The sequence below is a fragment of the Nycticebus coucang genome, chromosome 19 (genome assembly GCF_027406575.1).
Source record: "Nycticebus coucang isolate mNycCou1 chromosome 19, mNycCou1.pri, whole genome shotgun sequence".
Taxonomy (NCBI): domain Eukaryota; kingdom Metazoa; phylum Chordata; class Mammalia; order Primates; family Lorisidae; genus Nycticebus; species Nycticebus coucang.
This window is the reverse complement of record NC_069798.1, coordinates 3040888-3061062: the sequence shown is the minus strand read 5'-3', so window position 1 is coordinate 3061062 and position 20175 is coordinate 3040888. Positions and strand designations below refer to the sequence as shown.

General features: G+C 37.8%; 1 protein-coding gene across 2 annotated transcripts in view; it reads left to right on the top strand.

Annotated features, from left to right (window-relative positions):
* Positions 1-11115, top strand: part of VAPA (VAMP associated protein A) — a 49185-nt gene extending 38070 nt beyond the window's left edge. The window contains exons 5-7 of one of the 2 annotated variants that reach the window (XM_053571136.1): positions 499-633; positions 6451-6624; positions 10355-11115. In XM_053571136.1, the coding sequence (XP_053427111.1) occupies positions 499-633; positions 6451-6624; positions 10355-10513 (468 nt within the window). In that variant the 3' untranslated portion in view covers positions 10514-11115. The remainder of the gene's footprint in view (positions 1-498; positions 634-6450; positions 6625-10354) is intronic. The other variant, XM_053571137.1, reaches the window with a different exon arrangement.
* The last annotated feature ends 9060 nt before the right edge of the window (positions 11116-20175 follow it).

Here is a 20175-nt window from a genome sequence, read left to right as displayed (position 1 = left end):
GTATTATCAAAGGTAAAGAAACATGAAAGTATACTTGTTCAGATGTTGACAAGTATTAATCAGTTAAAAAGAATGAACAGTCATAAAGTTATGAGTTAAGTTTTAGGAAAAGTGTAAAACTAGTATAAATTGAATAAACTATATAAGGTATATTAGTTATCTACTTGCATTTTGTTCAACTGAACAAAATGCAAGTAGATAACTAATTTTCTTTGGGAAATGATATAAAAAGGAGTTCTAAGACTTTTCTTCTTAGAACCAAATGCAAGTAGATAACTAATTTTCTTTGGGAAATGATATAAAAAGGAGTTCTAAGACTTTTGTTCTTTTTTCTTTAATGTAGCTATTAGAATTATTTCTTATGCATAACACATTTCTATAGAGTAAAATGTAAATATGTTAGAGCCTAATGCTTTCTGTGTCAGTCATTCCCAGTATCATGCAGGAGAAATCAGAGTTTGGTGTGAATCTGAGAATGTGTTTCCCATGCCATCTCAGGGTATAACTCCACCAGGGACTGCTCCGACTGTCACTGCAATGAGCAGCATCAGCAACACAAATCCAACATCTGCCAGTTATCACACGAAGAGTGACCCCAGGGGACTCAATGTGTTCAAACAGGAGAAGCAGAAGGTTTGTTATAGGGAGCTAACAGACATAGGAATTTACCAATGTTAATGATTAAGTTAATGTAGATACTTAGCACATAAAGTGGTATTGTTTGTAATGTGAAACAATTTAATTTTTCAGCTATGCTTAAAATTATAATAGAACCACAAAGCTCTTAAAAATCATATACACAAACTATTGTAAAAAAAATTCAGAGCTTAATAAAATCTCAGTAGTGAGCAAAATTAATGTAAGTGTGAACATTATTATGAAATTGGCGTAAGTTTTCTTATGACTGAGATTTGGGGAGCGTACCTACTCTTAGAAAAAGGGGAGTGTGAAGTTTATTCGAATAGTGTAGTATCCCGTTTCCCCGAAAATAAGACAGTGTCTTATTTTAAGGTGTGCTCCCAAAGATGTGCTAGGTCTTATTTTCAGGGGACGCCTTATCATTCCCGTAAGTAGGTCTTATTTTCGGGGAAACGGGGTAGATATGGCAATAAAGGTTGGAGCTGGCAAACATTGCTATTTAGGCAAGTATTTGTGTTTTTCTGAAAAAAAAAAAATTATGTTTTGTCATCAAATATAAATGTAATAACCTCCCCATAATTGTCACTGTTGTTCATTTACACTGTTGCCCCATGGTAGGAGAATTAGTGGTTAAAACTCTTAAAAACCTTAAGCCATAATTTATTGGTGTGTTTGGGGTTGGGGGAGGTGTACACTTAACAGTAACTCAGGTAAAATGACAGCACGTGAATAAGATAACAGTTTTTGGTAGTGTAATGGGTGTTGTATGATTACCTTTAACGTTTTTGCCTTACTGGAAACTTAAGGAACCCCACAGTTTTTACAGATTCCTTATATTTTGATTTAGCTTTGCAAAAATATGCATGCTAGGGCTTTATTTTACTTTATTTTTTTAATTTTTATTTTTTATTTTTTGAGGTAGAGTCTCACTTTGTCACCCATGATATCAGCCATGGCATCATAGTTCACAGCAAACTCAAACTCTTGGGCTCAAGCAATTATCTTGTCTCAGCCTCCCGAGTAGCTGGGACTACAGGAGCCAGCCACAATGCCCAGCTATTTTTAGAGACGAGGTCTTGCTCTTGCTCAGGCTGTTTTTGAACCTGTGAGCTCAGGTAATCTATCCGCCTCAGCCTCCGGGGTGCTAGGATTACAAGTGTGAACCACCATACCTGGCCCACTCTATAGAGCTTTTTAAAAAAATAGGATCCTTCATCTAAATGTCTAATGATTTTGTGATTTGGAGTTTTACTTACTTCTGGGAATCATGGTCCTAAAGAAACAGCAAATGGGTTGTTTAGAGTGCAAGAAAATCTTCAGACAGTCTTGTTATTCAAGTACTGCCTTAGGTCCGTTTACAGGTTAAGACCTTGCCTGCCCTCTGGTTTTAGCTTCTTTGTGCACATTTACAGCCCTTGCTCATATCACTTGTAAGAATGTAGCCTCATGTTTATGTCCTTTTTAGCCCCTTTGTTCTTCACAAGGCTTTATTGCACACATCTGTTTTGCCTTGTGTTTTACTTTCCCCCTTTTATAATATTTCTAATCTTTGGTTCCCCCAATAGAATTACTTGGAATATTAGAATTGACGTTCTCATGGTTGTTCTTATGGTGTTGCATAATGACAGGGATATGTTCTGAGAAGTGTGTTGTTCATTGTGTGAGCATTGTAGAGCGCACTTACACGAGCTTAGATGGTATATACCTTACCCCATACCCAGGCTGTATGGTATATGGCCTTTGATCTAGGCTACTAGTGCGTTACTGTCCTGAAAAATGTAGGCATTTGTAACACAGTGGTAAGTATTTGTGTATCCAGACATATCTGAATGTTGAAAAGATCAGTAAAAAGCCATATAAAGGAAAAAATGGTACACTTCATAGTGCATATACTATGAATGGAACCTGCAGGACTGGCAGCTGCTCTGGGTGAGTTAGTGAGTGTGAAGGCCCTGGACATTACATTGGTGTAGGCTTTATTTAGTTATTTTATTTATATATCTTTTTGTTTTTTATTTATTTATTTATTTTTTGAGACAGAGTCTTAACTTTGTCGCTCTTGGTAGTGCCATGGCATCATAGCTAACAGCACCTCAAACTCTTGCTTTGGCTCAAATGATCCTCTTGCCATAGACTCCCAAGTAGCTGGGACTACAGGCATCTGCCACAACGCCTGGCTATTTTTTAGAGACAGGGTCTTGCTTTTGCTTAGGTTGGTCTTGAACATGTAAGCTCAAGCAATCCATCCACCCAGCCTCCCAGAGTGCTAGGATTACAGGCATGAGCTACTGCGCCTGGCCCCAGTATAGGCATTATAAACACTGTACACTTAGGACACACTACATTTATAAAGATTATTTTTTTTCTTCAATAGTAAGTTCACCATAGCTATTTGTAACTTTTATACTTTGGCCTTTCCAACTTTTTGACTCTTGCATTTTAAAATACTCATTGCACTGTTTGAATGAAACTGTTTTCTTTTTTTTTTTTTCTTTTTTTTTTTGTGTTTTGGCCGGGGCTGGGTTTGAACCCGCCACCTCCGGCATATGGGACCGGCACCCTACTCACTGAGCCACAGGCGCTGCCCTGAAACTGTTTTCTTTATATCCTTATTCTGTAAGCTTTTATCTATAATTTTTAAATTTTTATTTGTACATTATAAACTTCTGTGTTATAAGCAAATACAAACACACATAAGGCTAGGCCTGCATGGAATAAAGCATCCTTGATGATCGCTGTCTTCCACATCTCATCCCACTGGAAAGAAGGTCCTGAGGGGTAGTGACGCCCAGGAAGCTGGAGCTGTCACCTCCTGGGACCACAGTGTCTTTTGGAACACCTCGTTAATGACAGTGCGAGGCAGTTTCAATAAGAAGGAGTACACTGTAACAAAAAGTATAGTATAGTAAATACATGAAACTTTAATAGTTTATTATCAAATATTGTATATATGCTTGTGTGTGCTAGATTTTTATATAATTGGCAGCACGGTAGATTTGTTTACACTAGCATGGCTACCAACACGTGAGTAATGCACATTGTACTGTGACGTTATAATGGGTCAGGTGTCTTGAGGTGATAGGAATTTTTCCACCATTATAGTTATGTGGAAACACTGTCACATGTGGAGTGTGTTGATCAAAATGTTGTTACGCAGGGCGTGACTATGACTTGTAGATGGAAGAATATGCTTACTGCAGATAGTCAATAATATAGTGGAAATTGTACAAGATATGCCATATTATTTTAATTAATACATTGCAGCTTATTCTGAGTTGCGGTGTTATTTGATGTTAATGTTACTATTCATCAGTTTACTGAGAGTAACAGCATGTTGAATCCCTCTAGTTTGCTTGTTTGATGGTTCTCAGAACAACCAGTCTTTCTTTTCTGGACCAGTCTGAAGCACCGCTCAAGGAACAAGCTATTTTCCTAGAGCCAAACCTCACTCATGGAGCTCTTGAATGGAAGCGTGGACTTGAAAGTCACGCCTTCTTAGTGTTTTCCATCAGGCTCTTCACATAGTCACTTCAGGGATGACTCTTCCCTCTTCTATGTTTTTAACTCCAACTCAGGTTACATATGCTTATATTTTAATATATGTAAATAAATTAGATTTCTTTGCATCTGTTATGTATGTTGACTGGTTTGTAGGGGCCTAATTAGTGTGCAATAGAGCGAGCAGTGTTCTGTGTGACTTGCTTATGACTGACTTGGTTCTCTTTTGAAGGGTGTTTAAGATTTGCTGTATTCTTTGCATTCTAGTCTTATATTTATGCTCCACAAATTGATTATAACATATCTTCTCCTTTTTGTTATAAAAGCAATATAACATTAAGAAAAATTTCAATGAAAAAGAAAAATCTAACTCTACCAGCATAAGAAAATATTCATGGATGTATTATTTAAAATTCCGAAGAAGGGGAAGCTACCCATCGAATGTTTAACAAATGTGAAATATTTAAGTAATTTTGGTAAGGCGCAGAATAGAGTATTTAATGACATTGTGTCATATATAAATGATAATTATAAGATGTGCCTATAAATGAATAAATAAATATGTATGGTGATTTTCTGAAATGTACATATGAAAAAATATTGGAAGATAATATAAATTCTATTTGATGAGATGCTGGGGGATGATTTTCTCTCCTCCCCTTATGGTTTTAAATTTTCTAGAATTTCAAGAATTATTTAAAATAAAAATCCATTTGTGAAGAAGCTTGATATTTTAATTATTTTCTCTTCATGTTTGGCTCCATGTATGTTTTCTTAATGTTTTACTCAACTTTCTGGTATAATTTTTTCCCCCAAATTCTTAACCAAAATCTAATGGTTCTTCATTAACCACATTGTTGATTTTTGCTGCCTTGTTTATAGAGGAAGGTAACATGCCACCCTCATTAACAGAAGTTTGACTCTTGCTGGGATGGAATTTGAGCACACTTGAAAATCATCATTTTGAAATGAGTTTTAATTAGTTCAAGGAAAAGAAAAGGAAACAATACTGGTGGAGAGCAAAATAATATGAGATATTTTTAATAATAAAGGTGGAATTGGTTCGGGATGGGAGAGATGAGGGTAAGAACAAGGTAGCTTGTGAAAGAAAAACTCAGAAGGAATCGAAGTAGGCTTTTACAAACTTTTCTCAACTATGAAGCCTGAAGAAAAGTGGAAAGGTCTGCTAACAGATCAGCTATATAGTGTTGTGTATTACAACCTCTTTGTTAACTTTTAATTGCTTAGTCAGTTTTTTACGTGGATTGAGGCATACTGATCACACCACATTTCCTTCTTAAGAAATACTGATTTTGCCCGTGGAAGAAGCTATTTATACTTAGTTAAATTTGGCAGCTGAGATGGTGGTTAGATGTATAGCCTCTAATAAATCTAAGTGCTGCGGGATGCCATAATGTTGATTTTGTAAAAGTCTTTGTTAGCAGTTTCTGTCTGAATAAAGCAGGTTTGTCTCTAATCTAAAAAATATTTTTCGCAAGTGCATGATCATAAAGGGTGGTAGGTGAAGGATGTTGGGTGCTTGGGATCACAGGCTCAGGGGTACTGGGTACTGACGTAGACGCTTATCTTCACCACTAGCTTCCAATGAAAGAATTAAGACCGTGGGGCTGATAGTCTTAGAAGTGTAAGTACGGAGGTTGAATCACGTGAATATCTCCCTTTCAGTATTTACATTCTTCAGTTATTTTTTCCCATTAATAGAAGTTACGTTTTGTTACGTTTTTTGTTAGGTAGTTCCTGATTCCATTTGAATGATTATGATAATATCCCTTTTCCCTGCAAAACCTCATTTAAATTGCAGAATCAGAGCCCTGAAATTGACCTTCATATTTGGGTTTTGGTTGGCACCAGTCATTCAGCATACACTTGCATTGAATAACTATTCTTGACCAAAGTGCTGGGTTTAGCGGTATATACAAAGAGAAATGGCTCTTGTTCTCCCAGCCTTTGAAGTATTATAGGAAAGAACTTCAAAAATGCGTTAGTATGATATGTGATAAGTGCTAGTGTAGAGGTAAGTGCCATGGGCTGTGGGAACAAAGGAGGGAGTGGGTTGCTTATTTTGACTTACCTAATCGATGACATTTACTGATTTAGTCCTTCTAAAATTGTTCATAGATGACCAGAGCGTTCGGTATGTAAAAAAAAATTCTCATTAATAAAATTGGTAACAATCAAATCTTTTCATTTAAGAATTTTTTGGAAAAGACAAAAGTAGAATTTACATTTTCATTTGTTTAAAACCTATAAGGAGACTTCATTTAAAAAAGTCCCAATATCTTTGTGATACAGAATGAAATGGAACCTAGCAAAGCTGTTCCGCTGAATGCATCTAAACAAGATGGACCCATGCCGAAACCGCACAGTGTCTCCCTCAATGATTCTGAAACAAGGAAACTAATGGAAGAGTGTAAAAGACTTCAGGGTGAAATGATGAAGCTAACAGAAGAAAATCGACACCTGAGAGTAAGTTCTGTTGGTTGAAAATAAGTTGACAGGGGCGGCGCCTGTGGCTCAGTCGGTAAGGCGCCGGCCCCATATACCGAGGGTGGCGGGTTCAAACCCGGCGCCGGCCAAACTGCAACCAAAAGATAGCTGGGCGTTGTGGCAGGTGCCTGTAGTCCCAGCTACTTGGGAGGCTGAGGCAGGAGAATCGCCTAGGCCCAGGAGTTGGAGGTTGCTGTGAGCTGTGTGAGGCCACGGCACTCTACCGAGGGCCATAAAGTGAGACTCTGTCTCTACAAAAAAAAATAAATAAAAATAAATAAAAAAAAGAAAATAAGTTGACAGAAATGAAGATACAGTAATGTATTAGTAGGCCATTTTAGCAGTTTTTAAGATTTATGCCTGGTCCATTTTTTTTCTTTTCCCCCAGTTTGATTATGTCTTGGACTTTTCTCCACACCCCCACCCTCTTTTATCAGTCTTGGTATGGCTTTTCATTGCCCGCAAGTTTCTTTCCTTGGCAGGCATCCTAGTAACTTGTGATCTGGCTTGTGCCGTTGTTAGCTGCCTCTTGTTTCTAGTATTCTTCACATTCTGTGCCCCAGTCACACTGAACTGCGTGGAATTGTCCCATGCCATAGCCACTAGTCATCTGGGACTGTTGAGTACTTGAAATGTGGTTTGTTCAAATTGAGATGTGTTGTGAGTGTAAAATAAGTGCTGATGTTGCAGATGTAGTACAATAAAAAGTAAAATACTTTTTATATACTCATACATGGTGTCCATAAAGATCATGTGCAGTTTAAAATAATTGTAACTTTGTGAGTGCACATGAACTTTACGGACACCCTCTATATCGAATAATATTTTAGATACATTGAACAAAATCTATTATTAAAAGTTTTGCAAATTCTTTTTACCTTTTTAACATGCTGTTAGAAAACTTGAAACTATATATGTGGCTCATATTATATTTGTGTTGGATAGCCTGGGGCTGGCATATTCTGGAGAAGTCTTTCTGTCTTATCACTATTCTTGCTTTAGCTCTTCACTATTGCTGGAAGGCCCTGAAATCCTGTCTCACATAAACATTCATCCTTTGGTACTCATGTCTTTTTGGTGTAGCCTTTTCTTGGACCCTCTTTTCTCAGAAAGGAAAGAAAAACTGTTTTAAACTGCTGTTTCATTGGTATTTCCAGTCTACTGATTTCATCTTAGCATTCTTCCTCTTTAGAAGTCGTTCTCCCTCTAGTGGGCAGTAATTTTCATGGGGGCAGGACTGCACACGCACATAGCAGACATTTATACATTTGATTGAGTTATTGGATGAACTCGTGAAGGACGACTGGTTTGAATGTGTGTGCAGTTTATGAATAATTTGCCTTTGGTAAGTAGTTACTTGTTTCAAGACCTGAATACCTATAAGCCCTACAGGCTTTGTTTGAAGCTTTTTCACATCAAAGTAGATGATTAAAAAATATAACTTGAGTTGATTAATGGGAGTTAATCTACATATGATTATCCTTCCCTTAAGTGCACGTAGCAACTACAGTCTGAATCAGAGGCACTGTATCTCAAGTGTATCTGTGAACTCCTCTTCACCAAACTACTTTTTGAGTTGAATTTTTGTAACTGTCTCTTCATATTCTGTAAGTAGCCTCCAAGGACACCCTGCCTCCAACCCTGTGTGGATAGTGGGAAGAATAGCTTTATTTCATGCTCACATACCGTGAAGTTTTTAGGATGCTGTTCTTTGTTACTTTTACTTTATCTGCCAACTTCCACAGTTCTGTTTGTTGATGAAGGATGTGTTACTTAGGATGCTCAGTTGATTTATTACAAAAGCCACTGTTTATCTCATGGCAGGGAGGGGAGAAGTGAAAACAATAGGTGGTGGGGCGGGGCTGAAAAATAGGAGGAGTGGACAGGGAAGTAGGTGAGAGAGAGACTTTTTCCCCAGTCTCGTATATACTGATGTTCTGTGTGAAATTTTATTTGAAGGATAATTCTGCTGTTTAAAAAATAAGACAAAAGGGCGGTGCCTGTGGCTCAAAGGTGTAGGGCGCCAGCCCCATATGCCGGAGATGGCGGGTTCAAACCCAGCCCTGTCCAAAAACTACAAAAAAAAAAACAACAGCAACAAAGAAAACCCCAATAAGACAAAAGAAACTTAAAGGCCACTAGCTTACAGAATTAATTTCAGGATTATTATAATTTGTTGCCAGATTAACTTTCTTGCTCATGTCTGATCACTACACCTTGTAAATTCCTTTGGCCTGTGGCTCTTAATCCAGACTGTACATCTGAATCGCCTGTGGCTCAAAGGAGTAGGGCACCGGCCCCATATGCTGGAGGTGGTGGATTCAAACCCAGCCCCGGCCAAAAACTGTAAAAAAAAAAAAAAAAAAAAAGTACAGATAACCAGGCTCTCCCTAGATTAGTGAATCGGATTAACTAAGAGTATTTCTAAAGTTCTTCAAGTGTTCGTGATGTGTAGCTAGAACTGAGGATCAGTGGTCTCTTCACACGGGACTAATTAGGATGCGACCGAAAACAAAACAAAACAAAAAACCTAAACTGCAAAAAAAACAGTAATGAAATAAAACTGTGCCATCACGTGTACTCTTTAGGTTAGTGTAATCATGTGAAAAATAAAAAATTAACTTGCACTGAGGAAGTAAAAATTTGGCCATTCATGAGGGTGGATGGCAAGCACAGATTAAGCCAGCTGCATAGTTAACAGGCATCAGTGTTTTCCTAAGGTCATACTAACACACAGTATTATTACAACCGCCTGTCTTGAGTGACTACTGCTTTTTTTATGAGAAGCTTTGTTTCCTAAAAACATAGACTGTGGAGAAACTTTGTTGTGTGAAACTGTATCAGTAAGAGGGTAGCAGCCTGCTGTTGTTGCCTGGAGGGTGCATGTAATTCAAGCAGACAGCTTCCAGTGCAGGTGCGGGGTGTGAGAGAAGGGGTTCTTGGACACAGTCTTCCTCATCTGTCTCAAGCTGAGGTCTCTGAGCACCTAGTACTCTATGGCCACTTTGCACTCCAGACCTGATGAGGGGGCTTTCAAACACTACCTTTTCTGCTTGGCGTTAAGTGTATCAAAACACCATTATTTAAGTTACACCCTCATCTTCCCCCTTTTCCTTGAATTCTGTGACTCCCTGTCTTGTTCGGCAGCATGGTACTGCTGTGTGTCCCCTCGTGCAGTGAGTCAGTAGACCTAACTGGCAGAATACAGGATGGTTCCTGGGGGTCTTTGGTGTATTTGGCTAGGACAGGTACAACTATCTTTTAAGTCTGTGTGGACCACCTTGGAAGTAAGCTTATGCGCAGAACTCTTCTTTAATTGTATTGATTTTATGGGGATTTTTTTCCTTCTGTATAAATATAGCCATCCCTGATTTTTGTTTTTTAGGAACATATTTCTCAGATCCAGTTTTAAAATCAGATACTGACGTATAATTTACATCACATGGAGACACCCATTGTGAGTGTACAATTCAGTGATTTTTTTAGCAAACTTGAGAGAATTGTGCAGCCATCGATACTCTAGTCCAGTTTTAGCCTGTTACCATCTCCCTCAGAGTTCCCTTGTGTGGTTAGTAGTTAATCCCTGTTCCATCCCCAGCCCTAGACAACCACTGATGTGCTTTTTGTCTCTATAGATTTCTAGCTCCAGTAGTCTCAGTATATGTTAAATTGTTGTTACAAACCTCTTTCTGTGCATTTTTTTTTCTAGGATGAAGGTTTAAGGCTCAGAAAGGTAGCACATTCGGATAAACCTGGATCCACCTCAGCTGCGTCCTTCAGAGACAACGTCACCAGTCCTCTCCCCTCACTTCTTGTTGTAATTGCAGCCATTTTCATTGGATTCTTTCTAGGGAAATTCATCTTGTAGAGTGAAGCATGCAGAGTGCTATTTCTTTTTTTTTCTCTTGACCAGAAAAAGATTTGTTTACCTACCATTTCATTGGTAGTATGGCCCGCGGTGACCATTTTTTTGTGTGTACAGCGTCATATAGGCTTTGCCTTTAACGATCTCTTACGGTTAGAAAACACAATAAAAACAAACTGTTCGGCTACTGGACAAATTGTATATTACCAGATCATCACTAGCAGATGTCAGTTGCACATTCAGTCCTTTATGAAATTCATAAATAAAGAATTGTTCTTTCTTTGTGGTTTTAATAAGAGTTCAAGAATTGTTCAGAGTCTTGTAAATGTTATTTTAATAATCCCTTTAAATTTTATCTGTTGCTGTTACCTCTTGAATATGATTTATTTAGATTGCTAATCCCACTCATTCAGGAAATGCCAAGAGGTAGTCTGTGGGGAAATGGTGCCTCTTACAGTGTAAATTTTTTCCTTTACCTTTGCTAATATCATGGCAGAATTTTTCTTATCCCTTGTGAGGCAGTTGACTGAGTTTTTCATCCTTACAATCCTGTCCCATGGTATTTAACATAAAAAAAAATAAAACTGTTAACAGATTCTTGCTCGGTAGCTTGTCTGTGTCTGTTGTGTCATCAGAAGGGGGTGTCAGGGAGTCCACCGTGTGGTAATGTGAAATTTATAATGCGTTAGTTTCTCATATTGAAACCGTTTCGGATATTACAGTATTTGTAATTAAAAGTCCTCATTCTATTAAGAAAAGAAATTGATTAAGTTTTAAGCCACTTTTGGTATTTTGGAAGAGTATAAATTAGTTTTCAAGTTAATAGAAAATAAGCAAATGCTGTGAGAATAAAAATGCTGTAATTTCAATGAGTTTAACGTGTCTGATGTGGCTATATTGCATCTAATTTGCCCCATTCTTACCAGGATTTTTTAAGTATCTTCTCAAGGAAGACTAAGTCTCCTTGGTTTTAAAGTTCTTTTTAACCAGCGTAATTATTACTTTGTAACATTTCATAATAATTAAAAGTAGGTGTTTTTTCATGTCCAATTTGACACTCTTATTTCCATTATAGAAATTTGTTATTACCGAGCAGCCTTGGGAATTTTCTTTGGAAAATGACTATCTTTTGCAAGTCTGTTAACCATGTGAAACACATTTTTGGTATAAATATGCATTCTAGGGTCTGATACTTCCCTGCACTTAGTCTTACGTCTTCATTTATTTTATTCATACTAGGATAGAAAATTTTGGAACCAGAAAAAATTGAATCAGTTTTCAACTGTGTAAAACCTAATACAAGAGAATTTTGATTCTTAAAAGTGGGTGTTGGTTGTTTGTAAAAGACAATACTGTACCTGAAAGGGAAATTGGATTTGGGGACTTGATGTGGTGCAGTGAAGTATGTTAGGCCCAGGTCCGTGTTCGCATTTTGTAAGAGTGAAATGTTCAAAGTTATTTTCGTTGCCTTTTCAACTGTTTTGAATTTGTCAAACCCACATGTATTGTGTTACTGTGCTCTATGATATCTTTTATAAAACCTCTTGCTTGTGTGCAAAAGTTACTGAAAACCGACCCAAGTAATGCCTGTCCATCACCAGCACGCTGCTGCGGGTGGTCTCTCCATTGCCGTGTGCTCTACTGTCCTTGTAAAACCCCCACCCCATTTCTTCTGGTAACTGGAAAAGCATGCTAAAAAAACAGTCTTATATTTTCATCCCATGAATGCAGAATCAGTAATTCCTTGGCTTAAAGCTATCTATATAATCAACATTATTGGTGATAAGCTTGATGTTTAATAGCTATCTTTAAAAGAAATTTAAGTTCTTAAAAATTTAGCAAAATCCCGTTTTATGGGAATGCTTCTTAGAATTCATTTTGTTCCAGCCCTTTCTTTTATAGTTGAGGGATCTGAGGCCTTACGAGGGTTAAGAACTTTCCCCGTGTTTCACAGGTAGGTAGAGGCAGAGCTGGAACTAGAAATTTGGTCTCTTGGCTCTAGTCAGTGTCTTTTCTGGTAACTTTGTAGAGAAAAGTTTGTCTTCATTTAACAGATGACTGAAACAGTGAACATTTTATAAGTGTATGTGAAATTTCCTGTCAGGACTATTACGGGCTACTGCTGAATAGTCTCATGTATACATTTGGTTTTAGTGTTTAGGCTAGAAATGCCTTCCACACTCATAAATACTGCAAAATACAATGTGTTTTTAGGTAGGCATTTTACACAATGCATTGTACAATGGTTGGTTTTGAGATTATAGTCTGAGTAGCGTTTTCAAATAAGGTATATGTGGGCTTCTTCACGGCTTTGCATATGAGGAGATGCTCTGATTGTATAGGAGATACATTTCTGTTCATTTTAATTGCTGTATGAAATATGATCAGATTATTTTACTACCAGCACTTATACTTTGAAAGAGTCCAGCTGTATTAATTGACTGATAATATATAGATTAAATTGTCTTCATTCTTTACATGTTTAGAAGTTTTCTTTGTCTACCTGCTTACTTGTATATGTAAGCATGAGGAGAGTACACTGTTGACGATTTTGAAATTACAATCAAGTAACTAAGGCCTTAAGTTCTTACGTGACACTAAGTGCACTACCTTCCTTCATTTTTTTCTATAACTAATGTATCTTAACTTTGCCCCTTCTTGTATTTTTAAGAAACAAATTTAAGAATTGTGTCTGAGTATGTGGTATGTTACCTTAAGGGGGAATAAAAAAAGAAATGTCACTTGAAGAAAAAAATGTATAATTCAGAAACTCCGGTCACAGTAAATTAATCTTAATTTCTCCTTCAAATAGGTTAGCTCAGATGTTCTGAAATCGATACTTTGGGGTATGGGTATTATTTTGGACTGTAATCTTTCAAATTACACCACTTTGAAAACAAGTTTTTATAATAAGGTAAGAAAGAAAACTGTTCTTATAGGGTATGTCCCCAAATTGTGTTCTTCTGCCACTTTAGAAACATACAAGTGATAGTTTTCCTAAAGCTTTGCACATTCCTGTTCAGTGGTTTGGTGTGTGCATCAATTTTTAAAAATTGACCGTTACGAGTTAGGGAAGGATCAGTGCTTACCATATGGCGGGGGGACCCCCCAGATGAGAAGGTAAATAAATAAATGATTTTTATTTTCTAGCTTTCAAGGGAAATTAAACTATTGCGTGAATAAATAAACTGTTTAAAAATGTGGTGAAGTATCATTTTCCTTTCCACAAAACAAAAAAATAGAATTTTCTTTCAACAAATTGTGACGGTTTGCACATTTATCTTCTGTTAAGCATTAATAGGCACTCACTGGGACTTGAATTCTGATGGCAGATAGGGTCTTGTGTGGTAACCTAGAGGTTCAGTACCTTTTTAGTAAATGAGGACATCACATGTGATGGCCCACTGCTGGTAGAAGCTGTGCTTTGGGGGAGTTCTGTGCAGAAGCAGTGACATCTTGGGAATGCCCAGCCAGCTTGGGGTTGGTGCAAAGAAGTATGAATGTCGTTCAGGAAGAAAAATTAACATTCTCCTTCCTACATTTCTAATTGCAGAAATGTGTACATTTTGGGCAGTTTGGAAAATAAATTATAAAAAATGCAAAATTCTGTCCAGCATTAGTTGCTAGGAACATTTTGTCTATAATGATCTTTAAGCATGATCGTAAATTACAATGTTGTGTCCTATTACTTTCACTTGAAAAATTTCTCTGGTTTATTGAAAAGCAAGTGTAGGTGTCTGCATAAGTATTTTATTTTTACAGTCGCTTTCTTCAGGTGATGGACATTAGGTCATGTAAGACTTGATGGGCATGGCCTCCTGGGGTTCCCTGTCTAGTTAGGCGTATCCTCCCGTTACCACATTACTTTGACTTTGAAACTTCAGTTTCTCCAGCTCCTTTATATAACACCCATCTTGAAAGAAGGTGCAGGAATACTATTAAGACAACCTGTTTTACTTTTAGCAGTGGTATTTAACTGTTACTACGTTAACTCACGATGAAGTTATAAGCATAGGCTGGGGTTCAAGTGGCTCAGACCTGTAATCCCAGCGCTTTGGGAGGCTGAAGTAGGAGGATCATTTGAGGCTACAAGTTCCAGTTCAGTCTGGGGAACAGCAAAACACTGTCTATACAAAAAATAAAAATTCACCTGGGTCGGTACATATCTGTAGTCCCAGCTCCTCGGTAGGCTGAGTTGGGAGGGTCTTTTGAACCTACGAGTTCAAGGCTGCACCAAGCTGCCACTGCACTGCATGCAGCCTGGGCCCAGAGTGAGAGCCTGTGCCAAAAAGAAAACACATAATAGTGATAACCTGAACAGCACCCCCGGAGGTACTTAATTGTTCTGGGATGGATACCTGGCATGGTGTATATTTTTAAGTTTAAGTCATTTTAATCTGGTACCAGATAACTGCTTCATAGGTTTTTTAATGCCAAAGGGAGGTAAACATTTTAATATTTTAGATCCTGCAGTACCAAGAAACTTTTAAAGATTCTTGTTCATATTCCTTTAAAAACTCAGTGGTTATCGGATATCGTATAATGCAAAACCTATGTTTGTGGAGTTAGTATTGCTAGAACACCAGTAAAAGTGGTTTTGTTCTTTTTTTTTTCCCAGCTGAGGATTTATTGGCGTAAATGCAACCATATAAAAACATAAGTTATGAATAAACAGTCACGATGTGCCCCCCCAGCTCAGACCCCTAAACCCCCTTCTGTGGGAGGGAGGGAGAGGGAGCCCCGAAACCGAACACCACAGCCCCTGGGCAGTGGTTTGGTTCTTGTTAGAGACAGGGTCTTGCTCTTATGCCCACGCTGGAAGAAAAAGTGGTTCAGTCAGCTCACTGCAGTCTTGAAATTCTGGGCTCAAGCAATCCTGCTGCAGCCTCCTGAGTGGCTCATGCCAGCACTTGTAGGTGATGAGATGGTGAGCTTGCTACGTTTCCCAGACTAGTCATAAACCTGGTGTCAAGTGATCTTCCTGCCTTGGCCTCCCAAGTACTGGGATTACTGATAAGTCTCCATGTCCTGCTCTGTAAACATTTTTAACTTGTAAATGTGAGTTGCCAGTACAAAAATAACCAATTTGGGAAATTTTATGGGCCTCAGTTGTAATTACCGACAATTCAGAGTAATAAACCACAGAGAAATTTGTTTTGTTGGTCATTTCTCAAAGCAAAAGGTGATTTTGCACTAGATGCCTGTCACTATGCACTGGGTCTTGAGCTGGCAGCTCATTTAATCTGCAGTCATGAGGTGGATACATGGGGAAGGGGAGACAGGTTTAGAGTGTTTAGGTATACACAAAAACGTAACAGAAAAATCTGGGTCTAGGTATTAGAGCCCAAGCTCTTAACTGCTGTACCTACCTTTGCTTGTACTCTGATCCAAGTCAAATACTGTCTTTTCACAATAAGTACGGTAATTTTGTGATGCCTTTGATTATACTTTGAAGGCAGCCCAGATACTTCTTTGTGAAGAGTCTTAAAAGACTTGGTTTCAAATTTTCGAAGACTTCTTTTCTTCATTATCTCCCAAAGTTTGAGGAGAAATAGCATTAGCAACCCGAAGACCTGAACAAAATCAACATGAACCTTTCTGAACATTTATTGATGTAGCGTAAAGAAGATGGCTGTAGAATTTATGGAAATGGCTTTTGTGACCAATCTTTTCTATGTGGTCTTAAGATTTAATGATTGTTTAAACCAAGTGTTTTTAAAATAATTGTAGATTTAGTTTTCTAAATTCTTGATATTGTCTACAAAGACCAAGACAAAAGTAATACAGGCACTTAACTCTGAAGAAAAAATAATACAGACTCTTTAGGAGGGAGAGAAGTTACTGATGTAAGTTCTAAAAAAGTGCAGAGGGTTTAAATTGCAAGCAATAACTTCCTTATTTTAGTACATTTTTTGTTTCAAGAAGTAGAGGCTTGTTAAGAATTACAGTTTTGTAATACCTCAGGAATCCTTTTGTATACTCAGATAATTTCAGGGTTTACTTGTGGCATACGCTAGTCAATGTTATAAGGAAAATGGAAAAAGTAGATCACTACAGCAGAATAGAATAGTATTATATATAAGTTGTAAATATACGTGCATTTAAGTTATTCCTTAAATCTATTTCAAGTCCAGCATATGGTGGCAATTTACTTTAAAAGACAAAATACTTTTTTCTAATAAATTATGTGTACTGCTTTTGATCTCCAGAAGATACAAGTTTTTAATACTATAAAATATTATTAAAATCAATAATCATATTTTAATAAAATATAATAAAAAGAATCATTTAGCATAAAATGTTAACTTTCTAACATAATGCCCTTGAAATATATTGTCACATTCTCAATAAATATGATGGAGATTCATAAAAAGGTGAAAAAAAAATTATAGTTGTGGGTAAACTTGCTTTCTTTGTGTCATGCTACTTAAATATATATCCATAATCGTAATGTACTATATCTGGGTAAATATATGAGGACGTGTTTCAAGCTATTTTGAATTAAACAGGTAAACCTAGCACTTGAAAGATCCAACTTAAACTTTTGAAAATCAGGTTTATTTTTGGAAAGTACTCCTTTGGAGCTTGTGTGTACTTTGACATCAAGCAAGTTTTATGAAATTATTGAGGCAAAATTCTGATTTTCCTTTAAAAGTTTAGTGATATTTAATGTACCAAATAAATGAATTTTTGTCACTCCATGGGGAAAATGCTCTTTTCTCGCAGTTTGGGCTCCCCGTGGAATTCATCAGCTGGGGGAGTTTCTCTGTCTCTTTTTTTTTTTTTTTGGTTTGTTTTTTGAGACAGAGTCTTACTATGTAGCTCTCGGTAGAGTGCTGTGGCGTCACAGCTTACAGCAACCTCAAACTCCTGGGGTTTGATTGCCTCAGCCTCCCAAGTAGCTGGCACTACAGGTCCCCACTACAACACCCGGCTATTTTTTGTTGCAGTTGTTTAGCAGGCCTGGTCCGGGTTTGAACCAGCCAGCCTCGGTGTATTGTGGCGGGTGCTGTAACCACTGTGCTACGGGCACTGAGCCTACTCTATATATGTTATAAGAAATTATGGAGATGATACATTCTGCACTGAGGAAATATCTTTTATCTTACCTTTTAGTTGGGAAAAGTGGTTCTTTTTTAAGATGGGTGGTGAGTAGAATGGGAATTTCAAGGAGATGAGTGAGTATATTGGAACATGAACTCACATAAACTCAGTGGTTCTGAACTTCAAAAGGCTGGAAATTTGAGTTCATAAGCGTTTGTATTTCAGGTAGTAGAAGGGGGGACGGCCACCATCTTTCAGTATTTAACTTTGTAACATCTGCATTTGGCTGAGTGTTATGCAAGTGTTTCCAACAAATAATTTTTAAACTACTTAAATATATAAACCTTTCCATCCAGTGCTTTCGATTTCTACCTCAAGTAGAAAACGAGGTTTTACTTTTCTGTATGTCCCTCTGCCTCAGCAGTGTGCTGGTAAGGGGGTTGCAGGGGCTGCAAAGAAGCATTTCCTTTCCCCTTTGCTTTTATTTTTTTTTTTAATGAAGTTTTCCCCAGGTTTTGCACATTTTATTTTTCCATATTTACTTTAGATCTTTTGGTTTCTTTTAAGGAGGAAACCATCAAAAAATATGATTGACGCCCTCTTTGATAGCTCTTCTTTTGTCAGGCCCCTAACCTGAAGGGTGCGTCACTCTTGGTTGTGTGTCAGTGTTTTGCTGTATGTGCATGTAATGTGATAATGATCCGTATGTAGTGTAGTTGTATATTTTTAAATGCTACCTATGTCCCTTACTCAGAATATTGTTTCTCTCTACCCTCACTTTAAGTTTTTTATGCCCTCAAAACTTCCAAGTAATTCCCTTGGGGTGTCTCGTGCGCCATGAACTAATGCACAGTTTTCTCCTGTGGATGCCAGCGTGGACCCCCTGCTAGCACTGAAACCACGACACCAGTACCTAGCAAAGGTTCTGCCACTGCCGTTGACACCTATCAACAATCCCACCATGGCCGTCACTGCCTGGTGTCAGCAGAGGGTCTGTTGAGAGCATTTCTAGCACAGGTGTAGTTTCATGCAGTGAATATCTCAGCTCTTCAGTTAGTCTTGCGTCTCTTCGTGATGGTTAGTTTTAGGATTTGGATATGAAGGTCGGCCAGAGGACAACGGTCCCGACAAATATTGCCCAAAAAGCCACCTGCTATGCATGTGTATGTACATAATCACACACAGTTTTAGAAGTAAGTTGAGGCTAATGGGAGAGAAACGTGCTCAAGTTCGTGTGTGTGATCTCCGGCACATCCCGCTCTGTGAGTGCACATTCTGCGGACTGTGTGCTGGTGTGGTGGCGGCATTATTTTCTTGCCTGTTTTGGAAACAGTGAGATGAGAAAAATCTGGAATTTCTACTTTGGAAAATTCAAGATTTGGAGCACAGGTCTTGCATTATCACATGGCAACAATTTTCTAGGACCTACCAATCATTTTACTATTTTATTTATTACCTCCATGATCTTTGTATTCATCTGAATCTAATTTTTTAAAGACAGTCTTGTTCTGTCATCTGGGCTGGAGTGCAGTGGAGTGATCACAGCTCCAAACTCCAGTGCTCAAGTGATCCTCTTGGTTCAGCCTCCCGAGTAGCTGGGACTGCAGGCATACGTCATCATGTGTAGCTAATTTTTAAAAATGTCTGTAGAGGGTGTGACTCTGCCCAGGCTGGTCTTGAGATCCTGGCTTCAAATGATCCCCAAATGCTAGGACTACAGGCATGAGCTACCATGCCTGGCCTATCTGAATTTTTGAACCCTGGTATGCAACACATATTAATAAGTACTGAGTACTTTCCCTATGCTGGGTATGGTGTTGGGGATAGGTAAGATTATGCTGGATTAGAATTTTGGCATGTAGGGGAATCTTAATTGTTGGGAGGCAAAAAATGCTTAGACATTTGTACTTAGTTAACAGGTAATTGGGGCCAGAATATCCAAAACATGGTAAATTGCAGTAAGCATGAAGTTGGAAGAAAAATAACTGCTTTTATAGAGTATCTGTTGTATGTTAGGTACTTTGTGCATGGGTCACTACAAAAGTTTTGAGATAGACTGTGTTATGGTCCATTATTTTACTTCCAAGAAACGCAGTTGACAGCGTCCTTTCTGATTCACTTGTTTTAACTTGCTTGGCTTGCCTGTGTTGCTGGGAGGGCTTCATTTGTTTCTCTCCACGCAGTTTACATTTCTTGATTTTTGTGTATCTCAAAACGTTCGTATATACTGTCTCATTGTCAGAAAAACCTTTCAAACATATTAAGAAAGAATGAGAAGAACCTTGAGAAATTGACTTGTTTGTACTGCACCATATTATACAATGTTTGACAAAAAAAAAAAAAGGTTGGGGTGGGGAGTGAGGAATGACGAAATTGAAAAAATTGACTTCAATGAAGTTTACTTTGGTCTCAGTCACTCTACTATGAGTTTGAAAAAATTGTTTCTGGTTTTGAATAAGGAATAATGCATTGGACTCATGGCCAAAAGTTGGGGTGTGGCTGCAACGTGGCTGTAGAATTTGAAGTATTTTGAACTTCAGGCTATTTACATCTAGGCTGTCAACAAGTTAACCTAGATCACTAGCTTTATCAGTGGTATTTAGCATTAGAGGTACATAAGC